The 19,855-nt window shown below is 43.0% G+C and overlaps 1 protein-coding gene across 1 annotated transcript; it reads left to right on the top strand.

Annotated features, from left to right (window-relative positions):
- Positions 1-1,005: 1,005 nt before the first annotated feature.
- On the top strand, positions 1,006-15,412 carry SOX30 (SRY-box transcription factor 30). Its single transcript, XM_066612939.1, has 5 exons — positions 1,006-1,909; positions 7,766-8,005; positions 10,456-10,692; positions 12,855-13,347; positions 15,031-15,412. Exons 1-5 carry the CDS (start codon positions 1,006-1,008, stop codon positions 15,410-15,412), a joined length of 2,256 nt encoding a protein of 751 aa, XP_066469036.1.
- The last annotated feature ends 4,443 nt before the right edge of the window (positions 15,413-19,855 follow it).

Raw genomic sequence — 19,855 nt, 5'->3', positions numbered from 1 at the left:
GGGGCTTACTTCTGAGTAGACCTGCAGAGATTGGGCTCTGAGGCTGCAATCCTATCCATACTTGCCTGGGAGTAAGTCCCACTGACTATAAGAGGAGTTACTTGTGAGTAGACATGCGTAGGATTGGGCTCTGACGGGGCTGTAGCTGTCATTAAACTCTGCCCCGCCAGGACGCCTGGGCTGCAGTCCTGTCCACGCGGTTGCTGGAAGTCAGCGCTCTGGAGCACAGTGGGGCTGACTTGCGCAGACACGCACAGGATCGCCCTGTTAGAACCCAAGCCTCCGCATCTCTACTCAGAAGTAAGTCCCATGATAGCCAATGGGGGATTACTCCCCAGTAAGTGTGGACAAGATTGTCGCCTTAAACTCCCAGCAGTGCATTATTCCTTCAGGCTGCGCTCCCAGCCACGCTTTCCTGGGAGTCAAGTCCCCATTGACTCTAATGGGACTTCCTTCTGAGTAGACATGCGTAGGCCGGAGCTCTTAAGCCCTACAATCGTGGCCATGGAGCACCTCGTTTAGCGCCGCCCTCGGGGCAGAGGGCTTGGAACTGCCTGGTGCATCAGGCGATGCAGCCCGATGCAAGATCGGCGCTGATAACGGGGGGAATAGCAGAGAGGGTTCCGCTGCAAAAATGGGCGCGCGGCCGCCACTGGGAGGGGCGCTCGTGTTCCTCCTCCCCGGGTCTCCATGGCGATCCCATTGTGACGCGGCTCTGGCGGTCGCCATGGCGACGGCGGGGAGACCGGCCAGAGGAGGGAAAAGCTGGGAGGCACGTGGAGCGCCGCAATTGCCATTTCGGGCCACTGTGCCTGCAGGGCGCGAGGCTGCCGCGAGGCAGAGGGGCGGGGTCCGGCGCGGCGCGTGCAAGGTGGGGGGGTGGGGGGAGCGGAGAACGTTTGCAAGCCAACCGCAGGAAACAAACGGGCATAACAGAGGGCGGCGGCTGAGCTCACAATCCCACGACAATCCCAGTCTGCGGGGCGGGGCGCGGCGGGCCGCGCCATGGAGAAAGGGGTGCAGGAGGAAAGCCCCCGAGAGCAGTACCGCCTGCTGCACCCCGCAGCTTGGCAGGGCATGGACCACCTGCTGCTGCACGCTCTGCCGGGCCAGCCCAGGGATGCGCGCCCGCTGCTCTTCCCCCCCAGGCAGGCGCCGCCCCAGCACCACCTCTTCCACCCCAAGCAGGGCGTCCTGCGCAGAGAGCAGCAGCAACACCTCCTGGAGGACCAGGCTTGCCCCAGCAAGCAGCTCCACCAGGCTGCCGTCGCCCCAGAGCCTGCTGGGGACTGTGAGAACGACCCCCAGAAGGTGTTGCCGGTGAAGGCCAAGGGGCAGGAACCAGAGGGCCTAGCGGCCTTGGCACTGGCGTGCGGCAAGAAGAAGAGAGGGGACCACAAAGCTGCCTCTGTTCGCAGAGAAGGGAAGGATGAGGGCCAGCCCTCGGGCAGTGGCTGCACCAAAGGCGGCTGGGAAGCCAAGGCGGGGAAGGAAGAGCCCGAGGAGAGCGAGAAACAAGAAAATTGTGATGCCAAAGCCTTGGGAGCCGACAAAGAAGGAGCCATCAAAACAGAACTGGCGGAGCCTCCCGAGGAGGGCTGCAAGGGGAAGGAATGTTCGGCATCCAAGCCGTGCACCTCCTCCAACGGCCCAGCTCATGTTAGCAAAGATGCCAGCACGTCCCGGCCTCTTGGGATGCAGCATCCTCAAGAACTGAAGATTCCAGTGACACTCCACCCAGTCCCTCCTGGGGCCAGGATCCAGTTTCAGGGGCCGCCCTCATCTGAGCTCCTAAGAATGACTAAAGTGCCTGTGGCACAGGTGCCCCTTAAAATGCAGTCCTTGCTTGAGCCTTCCGTGAAAATTGAAACTAAAGATGTGCCTCTCACAGTTCTACCCTCAGATGCAGGTATTAGATAGAAGAGTCACATTGCCCCCTTACTTGGTATTTTAGATATGTGTTAACAATAGAAATCAAACCATTCTTACCCATGTTAGCTATACATTCCCAAATTTTGTTGGGGCAAAATATTGCAGAGCGCCACTAAAAATTATGCAGTAAAACCCATGTGCGACTGACTGGCTATAGGAAGCACCAGGAAAAGGATATGAATCAATTCATTATTTCCATTTTTATTCCACCCTTTTTCCAAAAAGCTTAGAGTGCCATACACAATCCCTTGTGAGGTGGGTTAAGTGGAGAGATGGTGACTGCCTTATGATGACTTTCATGGCTGAATAAGAATATACAGTCAGATTCCTCTTAATCTGACACTATGTTACACTAGCTGACTGTGGTAGATGTACAACATCCCATCTAAACTGGCTTCATAGAGTTTCAGGAGCTTCTTGAAAAAGAGAAATAGTAATGTTCGTTCTTTTTTATAAAGTTAAAGAAGAGACTAACTGCACTACACAGGTCACATGAAGCAGAAACAAGGCTTATTTATTTTAAAGCATATCTACCCCTTCTTTCCTACCTAGGAAGCTCAAATAATTTAACAAAAAGATAAAACAATGATCAAAAAACGCAATTAAAACAGTAACTAGTTACAAAGGCAGCATAAAACAAAATTTAAATGCCATAGCTAATAATCCTACCACCACTGCTGAACATCACTGCTAAAGATGACTAGAAAAGCAAGGTTTAAACATGTGTCCTGAGGGAATGTAGAGAGGAGCCAAGCAGGTCTTTACTGAGAGGGCATTCCACAAGATCAGTACCACCTCTGTGAAGGCCCTGTTCCTCGTGGATGCCTACTATGACTCTGAAAGCAAGAGTACCTGAAATGAGATTATGACTGGAACATGTGGGGTGACACCTTTGGAAGGAGATGGTCTTTAAGATATCTAGGTCCTATCCCACTTAGGCTCATAAGGTCATTATCAACACCTTAATCTGAGTCCAGAAACAAACTGGTAGTCTTTGCAGTTTGTGAAGAATTAGGGTGATGTGATCCTGTGAGCAGGCCCAGTTAAAAACTGAACTGCTGCATTTTGCACAAATTAATGTTTTTGAACACTTTTCATGGGCAGCCCCACACAGAAAACATTATAGTAGTCCAGCGAGACTAAACACTAACAGCCCAATCCAACCTAAATTCCTGTGTGGCAAAGCAGTGGCACTGGTGCAGGCTACACTGCATCCCGCAGGGGATTTTTGGCTGCTGGAGATAATTTGTCCCCTTGTACCAGGTTATGCCCCAGCAGCCTCAATGGGCCAACTCAGGCATGAGCCAGCAATATTGCTGGCCCAAGTCCACGCTGGTCTGTGCAGGCAGATCAGACCCAGGAGGGGCTTTGGAATTTGGCATGCGCCAGCTTCCTCAGTGACCAGAAAGCTGACAGGCTGGGCTCAAAGGTAACAGTTCTAACCTGTTGCTGTTCCCAAGCACCAGATATCCAGTGGCATATTGCCTCGTACCTTGGAAGTTCCGTCTCGTTGTCATGATAGCCACTGATAGACACCATCCTCCATACATAAAACTACCTGAGGGCCAAATCAGACATTACTGCACGTGTATACTGTGGCTGTTTGTTTTTTCTCTCTCTAAAGAGTGTGCATATGGGATCTGAATGGCACAAAATTACAGTGGAGGAAATGAGCTTTAGCTCTTTGTCCCTCTCTAGAATTCCCAACCCAACTGCATCGCACACACCTTGCGTGCTCTTTATATTTTTAAAATTCTTCCATTGAAAGCCAATGGAAGGATGTTTTGTGTCTTTCTTTTTTCTAATTTCTAATTTAGAAAACTATTTAGGGGGGACCAAAGAAAGGCCACATTCTGTAATTATGGTAACATCTGGTTTACCCCTAAGCTAGTGATGGCAGAGGGATTTCTGAATAAATGTGGTTAGGATCACACAGCACCAGTATATGGGTTATATGAAATGCAGTCTTAAAAACCTGTTTTAAGACCTGAAAGGTACGATATGCATTTTAAAACCTCTCTTCTTTCATAAGTTCCCAAGCATCATTTTTCAGGTTGAGGTGGAAACACTATAACACAGGGGTTCTCAAACTTTCTCCCATGATGACCCATCTGTTCTGTGGTTAGGCCTCAGAAGGCCTCCACAAGCCTTTGGAAGCAACTGGAAGTCACTTTCACGAACCCGAAAGTAGACAGGAAAGCACTTTCTGGCTGTTTCTGGAGGCCTGGTGCAGCCTCCAATTTGGAGATTTGTCCCAGCCTAGGACACAGAGTGCATTGGGTCAAAACCCACCAAATGGGTCCCAACCTGCAGTTTTTTGCACCACAGCAGCCCCGCATGCCTGGCAGCTCAGGACTGGGCTGTTTGTAAGAGCATTGTCCTAATTGATAGTGTATATGCTGCTGACCAGATTCCTGGTTTCAAGTCTGTCTAAAGTGGTCTAGGTCTGGTATAAGATCTCCAATTGCTTTATCCCATTCATGTTTACTCAGAAGTAAATTCTACTGAGTTAAACTGAACTTTCTCCCAGGAAAATGCACATAGGATTGCAGTCCAAGGTATGTTTGCTTAGTATTATAGCAGGCTTAGAAAACAAGTTGTAAAGTCTTTAAGGGCCCAATCCTATCCAGCTTTTCAGTGCTGATGCAACCACAGTGCAGCCCCAAGGTAAGGGAACAAATGTTCTGTTACCTTGAAGAAGCCTCTGTTATTGCCTCTCCACTGTAGGGTGCAGCACATGCTCCATTGGCATGGCTGCATCAGCACTGGAAAGTTGGATAGGCTTGGGCTCTCAGATTTTTTTTTAAAGTTTCTATTATTCATTACTGTAGACTCAATTTGTTTTGATTTTGTTTTTATAAACAAAAGTGTAGTAGGGTGTTTTGTCACTTAGTTTTTGTTATTTCAAAAGTGTTTTATAGTGATAAGGTAAAAATGTATCAACAGCTATCAGCTGAGAGAAGTTAAGAATGCTACAGTATACCCATTTCTCCATGTACAGTACCTATTACAGGATTTTTCCAAATGTCTTATATTACACTCCTGTGCCTTTCTCCTTAGAAATATGCTCTGCTGTGTTCATTTGGGCTTATGTCCAGGAAACTGTATAGGATTGCATCCTAACTGAATCAACACTTAATGATTCAGTCTACATCTTATTTATTTATTAACAGTATTTATATACCACTTTTCAACCGCTTTTCATCTTACACAATAGTAAGGCAAGTTGAGGTGGTAAGTTGAGGACAGTGGCATTCCCAGAGGGGGGCACAGAACAATCCAGCTTACCTCCTCATACTGCATATTATGCAAAAGATGCAGTTGAAAACGAAGTTTGACTGTTATAATGAGGAGGCATTACATATTTAGAAACATTCATGTAACATGACCCCAGTGCTGTCTAACCTTGTAAAAGAAATAATTGGGCAAGTTCTAAATTTTTCCAATTACCAGAAGAGTCAGAATCATGTGTCTTTTAATATCTTATATATAAAAGATAAGAGAAGAACATTATAGTAATTTTTTTAATTTGGTAGAACTGCTCTTCCTTTATGGAAATTGCAGTATACAGTTGTCCCCTCCCTAAAATAATAATATGCGTATTCAACAAAGAAATCACAAAATGCTGAGATACCTTTCCTCATAACCTAATTTGATTATCCCAAATACTGATGACAATGCGGTTTATTTGTTTAACAAATTAATATTCCATGCTTTCCCCTCCTCCTCAGAAGGCACCCAGAGCAGCTAGAATATAAACATTAAAACAACAATAACTTCATAGAAGAGAGCAGGCGTCTGATGTCTTTGTCAGCCACCCCCTTTCTTTGCTTCTTTGCCCTCGCAGACAGTTGGTGCTACATGGTCCTGTGGGAGAGGGGAGGATGATGGACACAGTCCAGCTGAAACAGAGCAGGCGTCTCTGATGTGGTTTCTGCCAATATCCTCAGCCATCCATCTGCCTGTATTATGAGTTTTGCTGTCTTGACTAGTGTTAATGGGCCTATTACTATCATTTCACATTGAAGATTAATTGGTAACCTGTCAAAAGGCTCATAATGTTCCTTAGTGACTAGGAATGTTTTCCTTAATGGTCTGGAAAGCTCTTTCCCTTTCCCTCCAAATGAGAAACAGATGAGACTTTGTGGTCCTGGCAGAGGAATAGTTTGTAGCAAGTTTGAATCAACAGTTGCTCAAAACGCTTCCAACACTGTCTCACAGTGTTGAAAGTATTTTGAGCAAGTTTACCTGGACTGCCTGGGGTGGGGTTCCAGAAATCACATCAGTTGCTGTCTTTGGTAATATGAATCAGGATCAGTGATTTGCTACCTACTGTCGGAGTCCTTCGGTTCCCATATGTTCTGTTTGTTTACTTGTAAATAAAACAAATATTACACAATGTCTTTGCTCATACAAATCTTGTACCATTATCCCTTTACATAAAAGAAATGGGGAAGTATTGAACACTAGAAAAACTATTTGCAAGGATCTGTCACAGTCTAGTGTGACCAAAAAAAATAATCCCAAATTGAGCTATGCAGATAGGAGCAGGCTTTCCCAGTAAGTGGAGTTACTAGAGTCAGGGAGTGATTTAGCCTCCAGCCTGTGGTGTCCTTTCTACTTTTGTTCATGTAAGTGATTAGGTGCCATGCTCTTCTTTTGGGGTAAAGGTAAAGTGTTATTCTTTGGGCCAGTGTTGCAGTTCACGCAACACGTGTCTTTAGCCCTGACATTGGTAATCTTGGCCTTCATTAACACATAAAATATGCGGTGTTTTCCTGTTCATAGAGCACAGAGATACAATGCACTTTGAGTAGTATTTTCAGTGAACAAGTACATTCTACACACACACTTTTTCAGTGATGTACTATAAATTTTGTTTTAAAAATATAAATATATCTAGTACCTTGTAAAGTAAGGAAAATTATGATTAGCAACAAAGAAAACAGTAAAATTCAAATACAGTTAACATTTAAAATGGAGTCTAGCAGCAGTTCCATTGATCATTGTATAATCAAGAAACTTTTCTTCCAGACAGGATAGTTTGCAGTATTTTGTATCTTTCTTGCATTCCAAGGCGGCCAAAAGTAACAGAACAGTGGAGTTTGGATGGTGTGATTATATGAAAAAAAATAGCATCAGATTTGAAATTGGATTGGGGTTGTGGACTTTCTGGGGCAGGGGATATGTTAACCTGTTCCCCAAAGTGTTTCCACAGTGTGAATCATCACTCTGCATAAGCTACTATATGCTCCTTTAGGTTTTCTCTAACAGGACATAGAAGCAGGGACATAGGAAAATGGTTGAGGGTTAGAGCTAAAATCAGCTTCCAAAGCATCACAGTCATGAGGTAGTTCATGGAGGTGCGGCTGTTACAGGACCCGCCCATCCATGATGCTGACCAAAAGGCTGATGTCGAGAATTATCTAAGGACTTCCGCCAACAATATAGCAGATCCAAGTAGCCCTGTAGAGCTGGCTGGGTGTAACTTGGGGTAAAGGGAAATATATCCCCTTGTAAGAGATCTGCAGCTGCCTCCTGCACTGGATACAGTGCAGGTCATGTGGCTTGGCTGCACCAGAACAGTTTATGATTGGGCTGCCCATGTCACAAAGTCTTTTGTGTGGTGTGTTGCTCTTCCTGTATCCAAGTCCCATTGGGCTCATGGAGCTAGTTTCATGGTTTGGATTCTGATCATTATTTCTGAAGTTTGCACTGAAAGTATTGAGCTCAGCGTTGTTAGCAAGAGTATCAATTTCAGTGCAAACTTTATCTGTTCCAACATGATAGTACTTGTGCTTCCTACAAATCAGTTTTTCTTTCTTTCATGTAGGGATTCCAGATACACCATTTAGCAAAGATAGAGATGGCCATGTCAAGCGTCCTATGAATGCATTTATGGTTTGGGCAAGAATTCACCGGCCAGCCTTAGCCAAAGCTAACCCTGCTGCCAATAATGCAGAGATAAGTGTCCAGCTTGGACTGGAATGGAACAAACTCACGGAAGAGCAAAAGAAGCCTTATTATGATGAAGCTCAGAAGATTAAAGAAAAACACCGAGAAGAATTTCCTGGTACAAAATAGATATAAAACATTGGATTGTCTTGCTGAAATGTTTTGTATATTTCAAACAGTTTGATACCTGGAATGATGTTGTATAAGCACCTTGACCTGGCAAGAAACATTGCTTAAAGAAAAATACAGGCAAATTTTAACATGCACATACTACAAGATACTTTTCTTTTAAGCAGTATCTTATGCCTTCCTCTAATCTTTCATACTCTGGGAATTTAAAAATCAGTTTGGTAGTTCTATGGAAGGAACTGCAGCAAGAGGATTGTACCAAATAAATTCGCTGAATGGGGGGCATGTGCACTTGTGTGTTTCTAGATCATAATCTATAGCAGGGGTGCTCTCATGTGAGCTATGCGACAAGGGCTCCCTCTGCTGCTTGTTGTCTCACATCTGTGATGCAGCAGTGGCAGCAAAGGAAAGGCCAGCCTTGCTTTGTGCAAGGCCTTTTATAGACCATGAGCTATTGCAGGCCCGTCATTCATTCATATAAGTTCTATCTTTAATGTATTCGTTTATGTAAATTTATTCAAATTTGAAGTGTAAATTAACTCTTTTTTCCCAGCCCCCCTACACAGTGTCAGAGAGAAGATGTGGGCCTTCTGCCAAAAAGTTTGGACACCCCTGATCTACAGCAGTGCTTTCCAAACTTTTAGTACCAGAACCTACTTCTTAAAATGACAATCTGTAGCAACCCACATAGCTTTACTAGACAAAAAAGGAGATCAAGAAAGACATAATATTTTATTAATAATAATTATAAAATTATTAATTAATAATAATCAGGGCCCTGTGCTTCTGAGGCTGCTAGAGACCTTGCATATAGTGTGTATGTAGACTCCAGAAACTGAATTTGAATTGAATTCAGAAACAACTGAATTCAAGGACGGCTCTCCCAAACCTTTGCAGTCATTCCAGAGTACCCAGAAGGCTGAACTGGAGAGCAAGATGTGCAGTTAGGGACTTCCAGGCCAGACAAAAGGCTGAAACTGGATTCACATTTGATCTACGGAATGCCAATTACTAGAAAAAATAGAATATGTAACATTTTAATTTGGGGGTATGAAAATTACCTCATACCACATGACAGTATTCCAACCATAGAAGTGATCTCTCCACCCGGATCATCCACTTCTGCAGTTTTCTTCTGCAAACCCAGGAAGGGTGATTGCAAGTTAAAAAAAAAATTCAGAAGCTTTTCATGACCCACCAAAGTGTGGGTCCCCACCCACAGTGGGATCCACAGTCTGAGAAACACTGGTCTATAGAAAGAAAATATTTGTTAGTCATAAAAACCTTCTACAAACAATAACTGAGGGCAGGAGCAAATTTATTGTAGCAAATATTGCTAAAAGGCCCAATGTCTTTGAAGCTATGTCAAGCTCTTCATTGGGAAAACAGACCAGAAAAGAATGGAAACCAGTCCTTAAAATATGTAATACAAAATTGTTTAGAAAACAAAATAGGGATGGTTCACCAACACGGGGCGCTCTAAAGGTGTTTCAGTCACAACCCAGCCATATGTATAGTGGTGGAACCAGGCACAACATTTGGTAATCCACAAGCTCTGAAGCAAAATGGGCTTTCCAATTATATCAGTAGGACTTGCAAGTATTCAGGTGTGTTCAGTATTGCAAAAAAAAAACACCCCTGAAACAAACAGGCAGTTCCCTCATTTGTTTTGTGGATATGCATTCCCTCTCGTGTTATTTAATTAACTGAGAGTAAACATTGAAGAAATTAAAAAATGTGCTTAATAGGGAACACATTTTAACATGGTCATTTTCCCTATACTCTGTTAACTATCCTTTTTTATGACATTTGCATCCTAAATTTATATGCTTCCTGTCCCTTCTTTTTTTATCCCTTGCTTGTGATGTAATTACTAGATATTTTAATAAGATGCAGAGACTTGATTTTGCTGTACATCAAAATAAAAAAAATGAAACCTGAAAGCCAAATTCTGCAAGTTTAAATGTGAATAGAATGAGTAATATAGATATTATTTGAAGAAATAAATCAGAATGTTAATACTGTAATTTATTACAAACTTCATTAAGCATTAGCAGAAGTAGTAGTATCTTGTTAGATCTAGGTAAGTTAGGTGATTTGTCCTGTTTGCAAAACTGCACAATAAAATAGGGCAGGGATCATTGGTGGGACTAACATCCATGGAGAGAAGGAAAAAATGGAAGAGGAAAAAGCCTTTTGGAAACCTAAAACCTTTCTTAAATCCACTTTTAGAAGCTTTTTCTTCATATTTGTAAGATTTTATTTTGACCTTGTGAACTCCTGATGTGGTTTCATATTATCTTTTTTTAAATTTCAATTATTATGTAATCATTTTTATTACTGAGAATGTGTGCGCTGTGTTTATTTATTTAGGTAACATTTAGTGAAAGAAGAAAGCCCTGCATGTCTCACTGAGAATATCTTTTTCTGTTCCCACAGGTTGGGTTTACCAACCACGGCCTGGCAAAAGGAAGCGGTTCCCACTGACAGTGTCCACTGTGTTCTCTGGCACTACACAGAATATCATTGCCACAAGCCCAATGGCGGCCTCAACTGTCTTTACTGGGACCTCTCAGAATATCATTTCTACAAATCCAACTACCATTTATCCTTTCCGATCACCCACCTACTCTGTGGTCATACCCAATGTACAGAACAGCATTGGACATTCAGTCTGTGAGTTCATTCCAATAGTTTATGTGAGTTCTCTAAGAACCCAATGTCTAAATGCATATGAAGAGTATGATTTTGTAGGAATGTTTAAGAGCCCAATCCTGAGCTCGGCACGCAGGCTTCCTGCCGGAGTGCACTGTCGCAAACGTGCCGTAAGGGACGTCTGCAAGACTTACCGCCAGGCCAGCTCCTGTGCTAGCCTAGCGCTGGCTGGTGCTGGGCTAGTGCCGGATGGGTGCCCGCCCTCCACTGCTTAGCAGTTGCATGGACTGCCAAGCCACAGCATGGTAAGTGGGGAAGGGGGGCCGGAGAGAGGGCAGGCAGGAGGTGTGACAGGGAGGCAGGGAGAGGGTGGGCAGGAGGCGTGCTGCAGGGAGGGAAGGAGGTGGGTCCCGTGGAGCTCCGATCGGTGCCCTACACAAACGCCTTTACCTTACCTTTTGGTCAGCGGTAATGTGAGCAGTCCCATTGCGGTGCTGCTTCCCTTACCTGGGAGAAGGGAACAAAAGTCCCCTTCTCCCGAGGTGCCGCCCATGGTAGCCAGGGGTGAAGAGGATGCCACGGCAGCTGTTTTTGATGCCATCGGAGCTGCACGCCCCGGACAGCTCAGGATTGGGCTGCTCAGCAGCTACCAAATACCAGGAACAAAGGTCCCAGTAAAAGGTTTCACAGAAAATAGATGAGATGATGTGATGTGGCCATATTTTTGTGACTATTTTATTTAACAACTTGATTCTTTATTATATTATGAAGAATGCTTTATTTTCTTAATCATTTTCAAAACAGTGTTTATTATTATTACTAGCAAAAGGTCTGTTGAGTTTGATGAGCCAAGGGATGAAAACCTCAGGATAGGTGAGGGCTGAATACCAGGGAAGTCAGTCAGCTGAGGGCCAGAGGCAGCAGGTGTTATTAGGGCTAGGCTGGGGTCAGGTGCCAGGAGAATCAGTCTAACACCATCCAGAGGCAGAGCAAGACAAGGCAAGATGAGGAAGTCTGTGATTTACTTTGACAAGATGCTTAGAATGTTAGGTTGGCTTGGAGATTTGGGTTTTATAAGGCTTAGGGTGCAATCCTAACCCCTTATTGTCAGTGTTTTCCAGCTCTGAACAAACATTCCCTTACTTTGAGGAGGCCTCCGTGAGTGACACCCAACTGCAGGACACAGCACATGTTCCATTGGCACCACTATGCCAGTGCTGGAAAGCACTGACATAAGGGGTTAGGATTGTGCCCTTAGGGGTCAGCTGACTGCATTCAGGCTGGGTCAACTGACTGCATCCAGTCTAGTGCCTTTCTCTAGGCTAGTGCCTTTCATCCAGTCTAGTGCCTTTCCAGGGCACCCTTTCTCTGAGATGTTTACTTGACCTGACTTGCTAAAAGGCCAGGCCTGGGTCTCAGGTATTAGACATTGGTTACAGAGAGACACAACTTGAGACATTCACACACAGTTCCTTACACAGTCTTCAGCTGCATAGCTGTGCCTTGGGTTCTGATTTTTGGTCATGCTAGAGAATGACACAAAGAGTGGAACAGAATGTTAAGAACTTGATTTTGTATAAAATACTGTATGCCCATTTTACAGTTCAGGAACTGAGAGACTTATGAAAAGTTTCCAGTAGCAACACTGCATATTGGACTTTATCAGATGAATCTATAAGGCTGCCTTCTCCTGAATCAGTATTCTTGCCATTGAGTGGCAGCAAGTATGTAATCATAGATCCCTCTATGATTACATACAGGGATCTTTTCCATTCCTAGCTGGAGATGTCGGGTTGAACCTGGGAGCTACTGAATGCACATCATGTGCTCTATCACTGGCCATGGCTCCTCTCAAGATGGAGGCTTAGTAGGAGTTTAAGAAAGATGGATTAATGATCTGAGTATTAACTTCCTTGTTTCCAGTGAGACTGATTCATGGAACAGGATGTACAGATTATTTTGAACATTTAACTGAAGTAAGTAGTTCTTCTGTTAAAGAAAAGTGAGAAACACACTTTTGAGCTAGAGCTGTCTGGCTTGAAAAATGAGGAAGGATAACATCATATAGTCCTGTGATTTTTTCTTCTTCATCATGTTAAAGGTATAGTCACATAGTATAATACTTACAAAATACTTTTAATGAGAACTTCTCACTCACTACTGACCATTTCTCTTTTCCAAAGGTGAAGCCCCTTCTACTATCCAGTTGCCCGCTCCTTCTGCTCAGCATCCAGGCCCCATTACGCTGTTCCAGCCAAGTGTAGGAAGCACAACGCCATTGGCTGCCCCACCTACAAGCCTGCCAATTCGCCCTGTGCTTCAGCCTCAGCGCTTTGCTGCACCTTCACCGACAGAAGGTCACCGTGTATCTTCAGGAACAAATTGCTCTATAAAGAGACCCACCCAGGTTTCCATTGAGAGTGCAAGCAGGAACCCAAATAATACAAACACTACACATTCCCGATACAGCGTATCTAATAGTCAGCCCCCTAAGGAGTACTCAGGTGTTTCCTCTTGTTCTAGAAATGGACCCATTCCTCAAGGTTCTCCCATCCCCCATCCGCATGTCTATCAGCCTCCTCCCATCGGTCATCCTGCCACTCTACTTGGAGCTCCACCTCGGTTTTCATTTCATCATCCTTATTTTTTACCAGGACCACATTACTTTCCATCAAGGTAATGCAAGTAAATGTGTTCTGAACTGAGAATTAATATATAATCAAACAGTCACTGAAAGATTTGGGCAAATCTACTGTACAAAGAAAGGAGTGACAGATCCATTGTGAATGTCCATGTATACACCTTTCTCCCCTGCCTTCCCCTATTCCCCTCTCTTTTCTGTCATACCTTTTCTCAGTTTATTTCATTTCACTGAAATTATTCTTATTGAGCTTTCCAGCAGTGAACCTGTCTGCCTTTGATACTATTGTTATGCTTTCCTCCTCAGTTCCCTGTTGTCCTTGGTGTCTTTGGACTCTTTTTTTGTCAGGCATTTAAGGAAACCCTGGTTTCTCACTACACTAGCAAGTCCTGAGAGAGTAGCATGCTCCCTTCTTCTCTTTCTTACCTATTAGGCTCTGCCATGGAGCCATAATGATTAAATCTTGGTTTCTTTAAACCATGATGCTATAGCTTGTGCAAAGCTGAGAATTGTGGTTTAACTCTGATTTTCAAACCAAGATGTGATGCCAACTTCAAACTCTGGTTTCACTTCCTGGTCTGGAAACCAGAATTAAATTATAGTTCCCAGTTTTATTATCCTTAATAATGCTTAATCATGCAACATGAACTGCAGGGCTGTGGTTTAAACTTTAAAGCAATCAGGATTTCTGGCTGTGTGAGCAAAGGAGGTAAGTGAAGACGAAGAGGAAGCAGTATGTGAGCACATGATTCTGTAGGGCTCATTCATGTAGCATGGAACAATGAGTTTCTGTTGACCCGCTGTCCTTTTTTGATTCTCCTTTATCTCTTGAAGTGGCTGAACACTCCTCCTCTTTTCCCTATTCCTCACAAGACTATAATTTGTGAACAATATGCAGAGTAACTAGCTGGTATGGGAGTTTAGAAAAGGGTAGATTCATTACTGTTTCAGCTGGTCCAGTCAACTCTGTCTTTCCCTTGATTTTCCTGTTGAAACATGCTGGTGATTTTATTATTTAGTATTCTGGTATTTTGAACCAGCTAGAAGGCCTGAAATAGCCCCAAACACAGAATATTTAATAAATACATAAATAGTTCTGCTTTAAAAATAAGTGTGAATGCATTCTATGAAAGACAGTTTCAGGCAAGTTAAACAGGGTTGATAATTCCATTCTGGTAATCATAATTCTGTTGTGGTATGCTGCCTCTTTTTTAAACATTATATACATTATCTTATATCCATTTATAAGCTTTGGAACTTTATAAAACATTTGTTCATGGTCATACTGACTAGTAACACTGTGGACTTCTTTGTCTTTCTTGTCAATATATGGCTTGGCTCACTACAGATCTTCAAGCTGGTTCTGGAGCTATTGCTCTATAAGCATCTCTTTCAGTGCACATGCTCTCTGCTTATTACATGAGATGGGGTTTGTGTGTGCATGCGTGGATTGAATGGTCTTGTCAGAGGACTAGATAAACTAGTCTCTTCTAACTCAATCATTTTTGTATGCTGTGGATATACAATTTAAGGTTGAGATATACAGTACTTTCTTATCCTGGTGACTTATTTTGTGACTCAATCCCTTGACTCAGTGGTAACCTTGTATTAAAACAATTGATTTCCAGACTTCAGAAAAAACAGGATGTACTTATTATTGGTAGTAGATTAATCCCATGGTAAAAACCTTGATGTAACATATCTTTGTTTTGCTGCAGCACATGTCCGTACAGCCGTCCTCCATTTGGCTATGGGAATTTCCCCAGCTCCATGCCTGAATGCCTTGGCTTTTATGAAGACCAGTATCAAAAGCATGAGGCTATGTTTTCTGCGCTGAACAGAGACTATCCTTTTAGGGAATACCCTGACGAGCACACACATAGTGAAGACTCCCGTAGCTGCGAGAGCTTGGAAGGGACATCCTATTACAGCAGCCACAGTCAGACTGAAGAGGAATACTTGAATCCTATGCCACAGCTGGACATTGGGGCTCTTGAGAACGTTTTTACAGCAACCCCATCCACACCCTCTAGTGTACAGCAAGTCAATGTAACTGATAGTGATGATGAGGAAGAAGGAAAGGTGTTGAGAGATTTGTAATTTTTAAAACGAAATGATAGTATTGAGCATCCTTTTTATAAAACATAAAATAAAACATGTTGGTCATATAACACTATTTTAGTGAGTGTGGTCAAGAAGACATAATAAGTCCAGATTGTTATAAAACATATATATGAATGATACACATGGGAGATTTTCTAGGGCAGTGTTAGATCCTGTGCCATCACAGGACTTCTATTTTATTACACTAGTTTTTGGAACTATATCTAGTCTAGGCAGCTGTTAAGACTATGCAGTTCATTGCATGTTTGTGCACTCCCCCTTTATGAACATTGGCAGCTAGCAGCTAGCACTTCCAGTACAACAGTGTCAGATTCATGTGATTGCCAATATGTGCAGTAAATTGTAAAGGTGCTTGGAAGAGGTATGGCAGTTTATGGAGTTAGGACATAGTAATAGATCCATGGATGGATTGCACTATTCCTCAAATGTCTGTAGACTTGCAAATATAGTTTTAAGTATCACTTGGATGACACCATTCATACAAAGGAGACTTCCTTATCTTGGAATCTTTGTGTCCCTAAATGACATCGTGGGATTTTTATTCTGTTCTGGATGACATAATGGGGCTGAAATTATCTATTTCCCTTCCCTGCCAAGAATACATATTCTGATATATTTCAGATAAGATAATTTTGTCAAGGTTTTAAAACGTGTCATTTGGCCACAGCGCTGTTAAAACAAGTACAGTTGTTTCAGATTCTAATGTTTATGCTGAAAATGATAATTTTCAGGTAACTCCTTTCTTTGCAAGAGGAGCTCATATTTTAAAACCCACATTATTGGGATTGTTAAATGTTTCCAAGGATAAATAAGGGTGAATCTAGCTGTGTTTTGTATAAGTGGGCTATGATTCTATACCAGATTATAAATTATAGTAGTATCTCAAACTTACATTTTGAAAAATGTAGTGTTTGAAAAATAGTTGTAAAGAAAGATGAAATGTTACTAAACTATTTGTTCATGTTAAAAACTATTTAATTTTATTTCCAATTTTTCTTTGTTTTGAAGGAGAAGGGTTGATAATATATTTGTTCCATTTTTGTTACATTAAAATAAAATCACATTAACTGTATGCTGTTAGCTCTATGTTGGCAACCTTCAGTCTCGAAAGACTATGGTATCGCGCTCTGAATGGTGGTCCTCTCCAGAGCGCGAGGCCTGGGTAAAGTGGGTATGGAGGATAGACTGTTACCCATGCAGCAAATCCCCCCTCTCCACATCACTGCAACAGTCCAACGGAAAGGCAGAAGCCAATACGGTTGGTTCCAGTGGCGTCGCAGGAGTTGCTAGAACGTGACTCTGTTCAGCCATGAACTGACTCAGGGACTCCGGCTCTGAATTTTGCCTTGAGGTTGAGTCCTGAAGCCTTTTCCACAACTGGATTTAGCCACAAGGCAGTGTTGAGGTCAGAGTTTCCTTCTCTTAGATGAGCTGCCTTCCCAGGCTGACGAGCCTCATCTACCTGGTGGCTGTTTAGTCGCCTCTTACGACAAGTACAGCCAAACTGGGGTTGTGGAGGGAGAGGATTGCAGAATTATGGTGGATAGAGAAGAGATTGTAGGACATGGAGGAGGGAGGGGTCAGGCTGGATTGTGCTGGATAGAGAAGGCAGAGGGAGGAGAGGATTGTGGGACATGAGGGGTGAGGTATATATATATAGAGCTGTTAGCTCTATCTATTGTGACAAACTATGAATTATGAAATCATCCCATTTGATTTGTTCCTGTATAGTAAGTGTGACTGTAGTGGTAAATCTTAAATATCTCTTTGAAGAGATTTATTATGAAGAAAAAGATTGGCTTTTTCAAAGACTATGAAATCATAGATGTATGGAGGAATGTATAATTTCTATTAAAAAGTCTTTTCAAAGTACTAGCAGTAGCAAGGCAAACGGTCTCTATACAGCCTTATGATACATATTAAAGCAGACACTGTTTGAGTATGCAAACCTAAACAGAATAAGGTCCTAAACAGTCCAGTCCTGTTCTGGCAGCAGAGTCTGCCTTACAACAGTCGTAAAAGCCACTCCAGCAGCGCACAAAGCTGTGTGCTGCTAAAGCACAGGCAGCGAGGCCACAGAGAGCCTCTGTGCACCACAGGATAGAGGAGTGCCCCCTAATGACAGTGTCAGCAGCTAGAGGTGAGGGTGGAATAGGACAAAACAAGGGGAAGGCAGGAGGCATGTCCGGAGGTGGGGGGGAGTGGCACCCAGCATAGGCAGCATACACTGGATGCTATCCCCTTCTTTGTCTTCTGACACCTCCTTTCTCTTCATGGGCTTGCATCAGCTAAAGAAAAATGGTTGGCAACCTTCAGTCTCGAAAGACTATGGTATAAGCCTACAGCACCCAGTATTCTCTGGCGGTCTCCCATCCAAGTACTAACCAGGCCTGACCCTGCTGAGCTTCCAAGATCAGGCATGTGAAGGGTAACAGGTATAAGAAGACCCATTGGCGAGTGGGAGGCTTAAGGGGAGGTAAGGAAAAATATGTTCCATTACATCTCCCAAGCCTACAGACCCCCACCCCTGATGCAGTCTAAGCCTTTCTTGGCATGGCTACATCGGGGAGTGGGGAGAGTGGGATTATTAATTTTCACAGGCCATTAAGGGCAGTATCTCCACATCAGCAGTGGACTATGTAAATCCCATCAATATCATTACAGTTTCTGATAGATTAGATATACTTCAGACTTAACATTTCCAAGAGTTTGTGCTAGCTGCAGAACATAGTTAAGATGGCTGATGCCTACCTACACTGAAAATTGCAACCAGATCCTCTGCTTTCATTATGCCTGCTGTGTCAGTGGTGCCTTTAAAGGAAAGTTTTATTAATAGCCAAAAGCATGCCTTTGCTCCTAAACAGGCTTCTGGTTGAAAACTGATCTTCAAGAATTCTTGTGGGCAAATGTGCAATTTCCCACATAACTATGCCTTCCTCTAAAGTATAAAACAGCTGTCAGATTGTTCCCTTCATCTGACTTTTTTCCATTTGTCCTGCCCCACTCTTTTTACAAACTGTAGCCTCGGTTAGCAGGAATCACCAGACCAGTAGTTCAAATATAACACTATGCTTTAGAATTAAGTGAACAAATCTGGCTGGACCCCTGGGCTCACATGCTCTCTCCTCCCCTTCCCCCCTCTTCTCCAGTACAGGGAAAAAGAGGGAGGAGAGAATATGTAAGGCTAGAGCACAAAACACAAAACCAAGGCTTGGCACTGAATCCGAAGAAAGGATCATTTTATAAAGGTTCTGTTGGCTTTATGAAATTGCTGCTGATACACGTTCTAGAACTGGGAATCAGTTCCATATAATATTGACTGTTCCCTACCCCTGTTTGCTTTCATGAGGCATATTCTTCTTGGATAATTTCTTCATTGCCCCTCATAGACAGAAAAATAGATGCACTTTATAATCCAGCAAGGAAAGCAAAAGTCTTCATGCTAGGGATGTTATTTTTTTAAGAGCCCTGCTGTGCCCCTCACAGCAACCAGACCTATGTAGATCTTGCAGATGAAGCTTTTCCTGACATGCAGATAAATATCAGAGTTTGTTAAGGCTCTTGAAAGCAGTACAGTACAAAGTATCATCCTATGTGGTGTATAAATGTCTCATGGTTGTACAGGTTTTCGAAGCACCACAAATCCCAACAAAACCTGTTATGTTATGTTTTTATCTGCTTTTAAATTATGTTTTTAACTTGTTTTAACCTTGTTTGTTAGCCGCCTTGAGTCCCTTCAGGGAGAAAGGCGGGGTAAAAATAAATAAATAAATAAATAAATAAATAAATAATAATAACCTGTTTAACTTCAGACAAGAATGGTGAGAATGCATACATCACAAGCAATGAACAATCATAGTTGTGTCAAATAAGCTTTCTGAAATAACCATTGTCTGTTCCCAACCCGAATGATGGGGAAAACTGCTCAATTTCTGTCAGGGGAGAGGTGAAGTCACAAAAAAAGAATACTTCTAAAAAGATGGCAACCCAACTCAGTGCCTGTACTGGGCTGCCTTCTCCATTGTGACAAGCAGCGAAGCTCAATCATACAAAAACACTGGAGTATGTGCTTTCAAAGATGAGGTCCAGCATGGGGCTGGAAACTTTCCCCCATTGTAGGATACAAAAGGAAAGTTTCATTTGCAGGAACTTTAAGTCTTTAGAACATTTTGGATGCAAGGTCTGAAGTTATTCCAGAAGATTTTCACAAATAAAGTGTGGAGGTGGGGAGCTGATTCTTGCACATTAGAGTTAATTTGAGATTGAAACAATCAAAAGTTTTCTGGTGCCTGCAAGAGTAACATGTTTATTGCTTGGCATAAGCTCTTGTGAATCAGAGCCAAGCTTGTCACAGGTAGAATGATGATGGGCAGCCCAATCCTGAGCTGCCTGGAACACAGGGCTGGGCTGCCACAGCAC

The sequence above is a fragment of the Tiliqua scincoides genome, chromosome 2 (assembly GCF_035046505.1).
Source record: "Tiliqua scincoides isolate rTilSci1 chromosome 2, rTilSci1.hap2, whole genome shotgun sequence".
Classification (NCBI taxonomy): Eukaryota; Metazoa; Chordata; class Lepidosauria; order Squamata; family Scincidae; genus Tiliqua; species Tiliqua scincoides.
The sequence above is the reverse complement of the archived record's forward strand: the minus strand, read 5'-3'. Positions and strand labels throughout refer to the sequence as shown.

Excerpts from the sequence above, each read along its gene's own strand:
- SOX30 (XM_066612939.1), top strand. The coding sequence starts at position 1,006 with ATGGAGAAAGGGGTGCAGGAGGAAAGCCCCCGAGAGCAGTACCGCCTG. Across the intron at positions 8,006-10,455 it reads ACACCGAGAAGAATTTCCTG|GTTGGGTTTACCAACCACGG; the intron begins GTACAAAATAGA and ends CTGTTCCCACAG. Across the intron at positions 13,348-15,030 it reads CCACATTACTTTCCATCAAG|CACATGTCCGTACAGCCGTC; the intron begins GTAATGCAAGTA and ends GTTTTGCTGCAG.